This window comes from Orcinus orca, chromosome 21 (assembly GCF_937001465.1).
Source record: "Orcinus orca chromosome 21, mOrcOrc1.1, whole genome shotgun sequence".
In the NCBI taxonomy this organism is placed as follows: domain Eukaryota; kingdom Metazoa; phylum Chordata; class Mammalia; order Artiodactyla; family Delphinidae; genus Orcinus; species Orcinus orca.
This window is the reverse complement of record NC_064579.1, coordinates 9599722-9610276: the sequence shown is the minus strand read 5'-3', so window position 1 is coordinate 9610276 and position 10555 is coordinate 9599722. Positions and strand designations below refer to the sequence as shown.

The 10555-nt window shown below is 41.1% G+C and overlaps 1 protein-coding gene across 10 annotated transcripts in view; it reads right to left on the bottom strand.

Annotated features, from left to right (window-relative positions):
- The window catches only part of FUT10 (fucosyltransferase 10), a 242347-nt gene that overhangs the window by 157714 nt on the left and 74078 nt on the right, over window positions 1-10555 (bottom strand). For all 10 annotated transcript variants that reach the window (XR_007474652.1, XR_007474653.1, XR_007474654.1 and 7 more), the window contains one exon: window positions 8500-9335. Coding sequence is in view for 7 of the 10 variants with exons in the window: in XM_033412631.2 (XP_033268522.2) it covers window positions 8500-9335 (836 nt within the window). In the remaining 3 variants the exon portion in view is untranslated. The remainder of the gene's footprint in view (window positions 1-8499; window positions 9336-10555) is intronic.

Sequence of the window (10555 nt, the reverse complement as noted above, 5' to 3'; positions counted from 1 at the left end):
TAAAAAGCAGTGGTGAAATTCATTGATGAATATTAACATTAGTTAGTTCAACTTTAAGGAGAAGAAGGGTATTTGCATAGCCTCAAAATACCTCCCCCCCAGATATTTATTAATTATTGTGGTGGTTTTTTTTTTTTTTTTATTGTGGTGGTTTTAACATATGTCCACAAATTATTTTATATTCCTCCCTCAAGGAGGTGAAGCTTAATTCTCCTCCCTTTGAGGGTGGGCTGGACTTAGTGACTCGCTTCGTGGAAAGAGAAAATTAGCAACTTCACAGAGGAACAATCTAGCAGACACCACCTTAACCAAGTGATCAAAGTTAGCATCACCAGTAACATGTCGTGTTGATATCATTTATCCTCTGAAATGATACGATGAGAAGACCTTTTTCACCCCTGTGGTATTATTCTCCCAAATCCAAAACCCAAGTCTTAACATGAGAAAACATCAGAGAAACCCTACGGAGGGACATTCTACAAAGTATTGACCAGTCCTCTTCAAAAATGTCAAAGTTATTAAAAATAAGGAAAGACTGCACAACTGTCACAGACTTAAAGAGTCTAAGGCGACATGAGGAGTGATTACAGTCTGGTATCCTGGATCTGATCCTGGAACAGACAAAGGATATGAGTGGAGAAGCTGGTGAAATAGGACTGAAGTCTGTAGTTCAGTTCCTAGTAGTACTAACAGTCAATATTAGTTTCTCAGTGTTGACAAATGTGCCATGGTTATGTAAAATGTTAACATTAGAGGAAGCCAGGTGAAGAGAATTCAGGAACTTTGTACCATCTTTGTAACTCTTCTGTCAATCTAAAATCATTTCAAAATTTAAAGTTTTTTTTAAGCCAATAACAAAATGCCTTCAAAATTCTGAGAAAAACTGATGACCACTGTAATAGTTTACATTCAGCTAAACTATAGCTTAAATATTAAAATAAAATGAAGACATTTCAGGCAACCCCCATACACCAGGAAGCTATATGAGGATACAATCAACCCACAAAAGAGGGAAAGCTAAGAAAAAAGGAAGAAAACATACAGGAAACAGAAGTGTCAACACAACAGGAAAAGACAAGGAGATTCCCAAAATGCTGGGGAAGGGAGATCTCAGGCTGATGTTCTACACAGTGTAGAGGGCAGCCAGACGTATTGATGTATGTCAGAAGGCTCCGGGAGAGATTTACTCAGCAAGATGAAATAAACTGGATGCCTGGTATAGCTGAATGTCTTCAAAGGAGATTTAAACAATCAACAAGGATTGAATTAGTGATTAAAATTTTAAAATAAACAAGTAAGAAATAAGACAAGTATTAACTAGAAGGAAACCAAAAGCTGTACAAAGGGAAACAAATCATAGTATACTACATTGCTCGTATCTATCATCAGAGAAACACTGAATATCAAAAAATTAGTGTATAAGAGCATGTTATTTAGAAACATTGAGTAATAACCAAAATAATTAGCTAACTATGGTGATTAGTGGCTGCTTCTAGGGAAGGAGAAAAGGGAAAAGAAGTAGAAGACTTTTTTTTAAAACTAACTTTGCAGAACTATTTGATACTTTAACCTATGCACATGTACATCTTTTTCAAAAAAAAATCTTTTTTTAATGTGAAGATAGTAGGGTTTCGGGGGTGGAGTCAAGATTGCAGACTAGGAGGATGCGGAATTCACATCCTCGCACAACCAGGGCACCTACCAGGCACCAGTGGGCGACCACGGACACCTAAGGGGACGGGAGGAACCCCCAGCGACCGGGTAGTACATGGAATGTTGGGGGGAATGAGGGGGGAGGAGAAGTGGAGGCGGGACGGGACTGGAGCCCCTGAGGGGTGGCTGGGGGAGGGGAAGGGATCCGACACTGAAGGGGTAAATTGGGGGACCATTGGGAGGGCAGAGGATCAGAAGGGAGCATGGACAGGTCTCCCCTGCCCACTTGGGCCCCCGGGAGCCTGCTGAGATCCTGGGCCTGATCTTCTGCCCACTGAGGCCTCCTCCAGCCGCATGGGTCCTGAGGGAGTGGGAGGGAGGGAAGGGGGAGCAAAAGTAAAGGCCAGACCTCAGGGACCTGGCACCCCTGGGGGGTGGCTGGGGGAGGGGAGGAGTTCCTACACCCAGCGGGATCCACCCACAGTTAGGGGTCCAGTGGGGACAGGGGAGATGCTGGCGGAGACCCCTGAGGTGTGGCGTGGAGGAACAGAAGGGAACGTGGCCAGCGCTTTCCCTGTCCACTTAGGCACCGGGGAGCCTCTTGGGCTACCGGGCCTAATTCTCTGCCCGCAGAGCCTTCCTGCTGCCTGCAGAGCCCAAGCCCCCCCCACCCCCCACCCCCGCCACCCAGGGCCTTAACTCCGAACTCCGGAACTCCACACTTCCGAGGTCCCGCTTTGGATCTGCTGCGTCTCCCCTTCCGCACAGGTCCTAGGCAGGGGCCCCACCCTATGCTTGAACGTTGCCCCGCCCAGGCTCAAATGTCACCACCCCAGACTAGGTCCCGCCCCTACCTAACTTCCACCCCTGCCTAAACTCCACCCCCCATAGCCAAGGCTTTTTTTTTCTTTTTTCCTCTTTTAGATTGGGGTTCTGTTTTACCTTGCTGTTGATTCATTTATATTTTTTTGTTTTCTAATAAATCTTTTATTTTTCTAATTTTATTTTATTCTTTATACTTTGTTATCGTTCTGCTCCTTTAGGCTTGTTCCCCCCCCCCTTTTTTCTTTTTTCTGTTGTGGTTTTGTTTTACCTTGTTGCAGTTGTTTAAATTATATTCTTATTATTCCTAATATATTTTTTATCTTTTAAATTTTATTTTGTTTTTTATTCTTTGTAAATTATACTGCTTTTGACTGTGCCATGCAGCTTGCAAGATCTTGGTTCCCATGCTGGAGGTCAGGCCCGAGCTCCTGTGGTAGGAGCTCTGAGTCCAAACCACTGGACTAACAGAGAACCTCAGACCCCAGGGAATATTAATCAGAGTGAGGCCTCCCGGAGGTGCTCATATCAGCACCAAGACCTGGCTCTATCCAACTGCCTGCAAACTCCAGTGCTGGACGCCTCAGGCCAAACAACCAGCAAGACAGGAATACAGCCCCACCCATAAAAAAAAAAAAAAAAAAGATACAACAAAAAAATATGTTACAGACGAAGAAGCAAGGTAAAAACCTAAAAGACCAAATAAATGAAGACGAAATAGGCCACCTACCTGAAAAAGAAATCAGAGTAATGATAGTAAAGATGATCCAAAATCTCAGAAACAGAATGGAGAAAATACAAGAAACATTTCACAAGGATCTAGAAGAACTAAAGAGCAAACAAACAGTGATGAACAACCCAATAACTGAAATTAAAAACACTCTAGAGGAATCAATAACAGGATAAATGAGGCAGAAGAACGGATAAGTGAGCTGGAAGATAAAAAGGTGGAAATAACTGCCAAGGAGCAGAATAAAGAAAAAAGAATGAAAAGAATTGAAGACAGTCTCAGAGAGCTCTGGGACAACATTAAACGCACCAACATTCGAATTATAGGGGTCCCTGAAGAAGAAGAGAAAAAGAAAGTGTCTGAGAAAATATTTGAAGAGATTACAGTTGAAAACGTACTGTTTAAAGAAATTAAAGAAGACCTAAATAAATGAACAGATATATCATGCTTATTGATTAAATGTCTCTATATTGTTGTCAATTCTCCCCAAATTGACATATAGATTCAACAAAATCCCAATGAAAATCCCATCAAGCATTTCTGTAGAAACTGATAAAATGAATCTAAAATTTATGTGGAAAAGCAAAAGACCGAAAATAGTGAAAATAATTTTGAAAAAGAACAAAGTTGGAAGATTAACACTACCTCATTTCAAGACTTATTATAAAGCAACAGTACTCAAATATAGATATACTGATCAGCACAGAAACTGACCCATGCATATATGGCCAATTGATTTTTTTAAAAAGAAGCCAAGGTAATTCAATCAGGAAAGAATAATCTTTCCAGAAAATGAGGCTGATACAATTGGATATCCAAATAAACAAACCTCAACTCTTACATTATACCACAACACAAAAATTAACTCTAAGTGGATCATAGACCTAAATGTAAAAGTTAAAACAACAAAACTTCTAGAAGAAACAGAAGCAAATCTTAGAGACCCTGGGTTAGACAAAGATTTTTTTAAACAAGCTACAAAAAGCACAAGCTATAAAAGAAAAAATTTATGAGCTGGACTCATCAAAATTAAAAACTCTACATTTCTGTAGACACTATTAAAAAAATGAAAAGACAACCCACAGACTGGAAGAAAACATTTGTTAATTTTATAATTGACAAATGACTTGTGTTCACAGTATATAAAGAATTCTTACAAGTCAAGAATAACAAGTCAAACAACCCAGTTTTTAAAAAATGAGTAAAAGACTTAAAGAGATATATCACAAAAGAAGATATTGACAGCAAATAAGCCATTAAAAGATATTCAACATCATTAGTTATTAAGAAAATGTAAATTAAACCACAGTGAGATACACTATACACCCAATAGAAAGGCAAAAATTAGAAGAATGACCACACACCAACTGTTAATGAATGAACTCTCATACAATGCTGGCAGGAATGTAAGATGGAGAAACTCTAGAAGATAAATTAGTCGTTTCTCAAAATGTTAAACGTACATCTACCATATGACCTAGCCAATCCACTCCTAGGTATTTACGGAAGAGAAGTGAAAGCATATATCCATACAAAGATCTGTACATGAATGTTCACAGCAGCTTTATTTGTAACAGCCAAAAACTGGAAACAGGCGTGTGGATAAGCAAATTTTGGTATATCCAAACTTCAGCAATATAGAGAAATGGACTCTTGATACACACAGAATTGTGGATAAACGTCAACATTATCATGCAGGATGAAAGAAGCCAGACACAAAAGAATACACACTACATGATTCCATTTATACAAAATTCTAGAAAACTGCCTTGGCTTCTTTGTCAAAAGTGACAAAAAGCAGATGAGTGGTTGCCTGAAGAAGCGGGTGGAAAAGGGATAGATTACAAACAGACATGAGGAAACGTTTAGGGGAGAATAGAAATGTCTGTCATCTTGACTGAAGTGATGGTTTCACAGGCGTTTGCACATGTAATAACTAATCCAACTGTAAACTTTAAATATACGCAGTTTATTGTACATCAATTATACCTCAGTAAAGCTAATTGTTTTAAGTTTATCCCAATTCTGTAAAGTTATATTCCTGGTTACTCCATGTTGTCTCCCCTATTATAGCCTCTTTGAGGGCAGGATAATGTATCAATAAATGTTCTTTAACTAACATTAACTCCTGGGTTGGTCTCTTCAATACTGAAAGACTTTCCCCTACATAAATCAAGCAAATGACACCGAGAATAAGCCCACTCAGATTCGCTAGGTGTGAGGAACAGATTCAAGATGGCCCCATGATATCCACACCTCCTGGTATTCATGCCCTTATGTTATCCCCTCCCCTCGACTGTGGGTGTTGTCACTTGCCTCTAGCCAATAGAATATGACAAAGGTGAGAGGATGTATGTGATTACATGTATGTGGTTACACTCATGAGACTGTAGTACTGGTCTTGGCATCTCCCCCTCCCTTGCTGGCTTTAAGGAAGCAAGCAGCCATGTGGGGGAAGCACAGGACAGGGAACTGTGGGTGGCCTCTAGGAGCTGAGGGCAACCTACAGCCTACAGCCAGCAGGAAACTGAAGCCCTCAGTCCTACAACCTCAAGAAACTGAATCTGCCAACAAGCATGTGAGTTTGAAAGCAGACCTGTCCCCAGTTAAGCCTCTAGATGAGAACCCAGCCCTGACTGACACTTTTGATTGCAGCCTTCCAGAGAACCCAGGTAAGCCATGACCAGAATCCTAACCCACAGAGACTGTGAAATAACAAAAGTTTGTTGTTTTAAGCCGCTAAGTTTGTGGCACTACTGTTTAAACAGCAGTAGATAACTAATATACTAGGTTTGTACGTTTATGACAGGAGGAAGCAGAATAGAGGAAGGGGAAATGCATTGAATATTCTAATAGTGTTTTGTACATCTAAATACCATGATTTAAACTACTATCAATTGTAAGATAAAAAATAATCGAGTTGAGGAGATCAAATTATTTCTTTCAGCTTTTATTTGTCTGAAAGAGAAAAAGTGAAGAAACATTTACATAGCTTACTTTAAGGCATACCATATATATAAGCTGTAACAAATCTTATAAACACAAATGAAAACAGCTGGCCTAATACCCTTTAATTTACTTTCATGGTATGTTTTGTTCTGCTTTTCAATAATGAGCACATTTGTGTTTGAGAATTGTACCAAGTTCTCTGAAATGCAAGCAAAGCCTTCCAGTCACCTCCACTGACCACCTCTCTGGGAGGAATGAGAGCATGCTGGAGGACAGCTTACTCTGTTTCTCCTCAAAGACTCCAGAGAGAAGGGCATTCAACTACACCACCTTCCGGCACTCTGAAATACCACAACCAGAGAGCTGGTTCCGTGGGAAATGCACGAATGTATGTATCCTCCTATATCTTTGAAAAAGCTATTCCCCAATGTCACTATACCCTCTTTTCCAGTCCCCAGTAATCACCCCAATAGGGTTCTGTGAGATGCGGGAGCAGTTAGGGTTTGTGTGCTTCTTTCAGTTTTCTGTGAATATAATCTCCAACATGGAAAAGGATCGTGAAAATGAGCCCAGGCAAACCTTCATCCTCAGAAGTTCTGTTTTCTGCCTTGATATATTTTCCGAGTCAATCATTGGTATAGTGTGGGCAATTAATGTGGTCTCTACTTTCTCATGTGTTTTTTGCAGTGGCATGTGTATGTGTGTGTGTGTGTGTGTGTGTGTCTTTTGGTTTTGCTGTAAGGTGGCCCTCTAAATTAGGTCATAAAGGAAGTCACTGGAAATCAGGATGCATTCCCTGAGAAGAATGATGTAATATTTAGTGTTCCTGTTGCTGACCAAGACGCTCAGCTTAAAATAAAGATTTTATGAATAAAACTTTGTTAAAAGAAACCAGATAAAATAATTTAAATTCTCATCATTATTAAAATTAGGAAAATAATGTTTCACATATTTTAAATTTGTCTAAGCATATACATATTTAGCACACGAAAGCCTCATACAGTATGTATTCAATACATTAAAATAATTCCACACACTATTTAGGTTTATGTTTGGCCTGAAATTTCTATGCTAGCTAAAATAAACATTTAAATATTTAACAAAATTGTCTGCCTTCAGAGAATTTAGATAAAACGTTATGTGTATATGGGAGTCAAGGAAATGATGGGTGACAGCCAAGTAGGGCCATCTCATTTTTTTTTAGATTTCAAAGATAGTTGAAAGTAATCTTTTTCTTTCAACAAGTTTCATTTTAATGAATTCGCTTCTCTATAAAGTGGAACCATTCCTGTCATAAATAATAAAGTAAGTAAATAAACATTAAGAGCATCTAGAAGGCTTCCCTGGCGGTGCAGTGGTTAAGAAATCGCCTGCCAATGCAGGGGACACGGATTCGAGCCCTGGTCCGGGAAGATCCCACATGCCGCGGAGCAACTAAGCCCGTGCACCACAACTACCAAGCCTGCACTCTAGAGCTCGCGAGCCACAACTACTGAGCCCATGTGCCACAACTACTGAGCCCACGTGTCTAGAGCCCGTGCTCCGCAACAAGAGAAGCCGCCACAATGAGAAGCCCGTGCACCACCACGAAGAGTAGCTCCTGCTCCCTGCAACTAGAGGAAGCCCGCGCACAGCAACGAAGACCCAATGCAGCCAAAAACTAAAAATAAATTAATTAAAAAAAAAAGAGCATCTAGAATTTGAAGATGTTACTAAGAACTTTAATTTTAATAATTTAAGAAAAAGAAGTCTTTTAAGGGTTATCTCCAACATTATTTGAATATTCTCTTTATATTAATAAGCATGTGTGTGTACCACACACAGGAAGAGCAACAATCAGGGGGTGACAGGAAGTGAGAGAGAGAGAGACAGAAAGAGACAGAGAGAGAGAGGTTAATTGAGTGTGTATATGAAATGAAAATAAGTTTCAAAATGGCAGTCCATGGGGCATGAGCATAAGGGGTCTGGCATAAACCACAGCCTTGATGGAGAGGTTAAAGGACTGACCATGTGGATGAGATTCAGAACTTTCCATATTTTAAATTTTTTGGCCTTCTCCTTCCCCTGCAGCTTCCTTGTATTACTGCCCAGCACCTGCAGTATATTATCCTCCAGAAGAAACAATAAAGGAGAATTTAAGGCCTTCAGGAAGAGGGACAGGACTGGTAAACTTCATGACAGTCCTCAAAGAACAGAAATGAAATAGTCATCCTTGCCTCAGAGCCTGGCCTCTCTGATAGAAGTGAGGACCAGTGATGGGGCAGCTGCAACAGAATAATGCAGAGCAGCAGAGAACATCAAGACGGCCATCCCAGCACCTCTCTGCCAAACCTGGATTTGCTTACCTTTTCCTGGAGCCTAATGTTATCCCACACCTTGGTGCACACCATACACTCAAATGCGTCGATGTAGTTGTCCTGCTTGATGTCCTGCACCCCCCATTTCCGTTCCCTGAGAGCAGTGAGAAGTCGCTGATTCGAGATCTCACCCTTCAGCTTCCATTCTATGTAGGCCTGGTACAGTCTGTCATCGTGATCCAGCTGTCTGATGTAACTTGCCAGTTCTCTTGGGTGAGAAAATTCTGATACCAGGATAGCACTTCTATTACTTGGAAGCCAGTCTGCGATGCTGGGTGATCCGTAATACACAGGGACGACCCCCAGTTTCAGAGGTCTCCAGAACTTCTCAGTGATGTAGTCATCGCAAACCGCGTTCTCGAAAGCAAGGATAAACTTATACTGGGCAAGGATCCTATAAAAGTCACCAGCGTCCATAGAGGCTGGACCGTTCAGCTGCTGAGGGAGAGCTTTGTTTCGCAAACACTCGCCGTAAGAATCGACCTCGATGTATGTCATCAGCTCTCGAACGTAGCTGTCTCTGTCTGAGGGTGGGTCACAGTCGGACTGTACGTACACCAGAGGAGCGAGGCTTTTCCGAAGGTGGTTTTTGGACTGCAAGGGGACCAGGTATCGGAGTGACTTCAGGACTTCTGTGCCCTCCAGGTACTGGGTAGTTAGTGGCAGGTGGGAATGCCGGCTGAAGGTGGCCGTGTAGTTGAACAAGGTGATGACTGGCTGGTGAAAGAGCTTGTAATTGTTTTTCGGAGACTCTTCATGAAAAAGGGCCCAGTCGTGATGGGCTTTCCGAGGCAGAGGTAAGCTATCTATGTTAAAGTCAGTACCTAGGAGAAGAAAAGACAATGTAGTGTGTCCAAAGAACTCTGGGGTTTAAGTTTGAGTCCACCTGGTAAGATTAGTATACAGAGGAGTTTGAGGCTATAAATAAGTAGCATATTACGGTGTCTGCAAAATGCCTGGCAGTCAGTCATGAAGCTTTCACCCTAGAAACTGCTCAGGGAGAGAATCATCAAGGAAAGGGACCCCCTCTCTCATTTTATGAAAAGGGAAATGGGAGAAGTGTCTATCCTGATTCTAAAGAATTTATTCCACTGCCTCCTGGCTTTTCTTCCAGAGGCATTGCCTAAGAGAGGGAAGGAGAAATGAAGAGATAGAGAGTTCTTAAAAAAGAAAAAGCGGGCTTCCCTGGTGGCGCAGTGGTTGAGAGTCCGCCTGCTGATACAGGGGACATGGGTTCGTGCCCTGGTCCGGGAAGATCCCACATGCAGTGGAGCGGCTGGGCCCGTGAGCCATGGCCGCTGAGCCTGCACGTCCGGAGCCTGTGCTCCGCAACGGGAGAGGCCACCACAGTGAGAGGCAGGCGTATCGCAAAAAAAAAAAAAGAGAGAGAGAAAGGAAGCCAAAAAGGGAAAAGCAACCAGCTTGGCAGATTGATTAACTGAAAAAAAGTGAAATCATGCAAAAGTAGCCAGAACAAATATACAGGAAAATAATATTTTTTTAAATCCAAAATGATCGATTTCAACAAAGCGCAGCGAATCAACCTTAGTAAAAATGGTAGACAAGAGGCTTTTAAAGACTTAAGAGCTGATAATAGCGCTATGTTACAGACCGCTACAGGATGGCCATGAATTAACAGCACATCGAGAAATAAAGAAGGCGTAACAGGATTAGAGTTATGAGTGATTCCAGCTTCCACAAGATTAATTGGGGAAATCTCTGAAACATGATAATGTGCAGACAGAAATGATGGATATGGTAAGCCATTGTTTCCTGACTGTGTGCGTGGAGACCCAATCAGGAAAAAGTTATTTCTATAACTGAGAAAGAAGAATTAAGACAATTATCACAATATGTAATACAGAATTTCTAAGCTGTTCCAGACACTGATGATTTTTTGGTCCTGTGATTTGATTTTTTAAATATAAGAAAATGGCACACACACAAAAATCCATCTTCTAGCATCCACTGGGGAAAAACACACCAAATAAATTCTTCCAGCATAATAAAACATATTCTCTGGTAGAATTCATAAAGATTAATT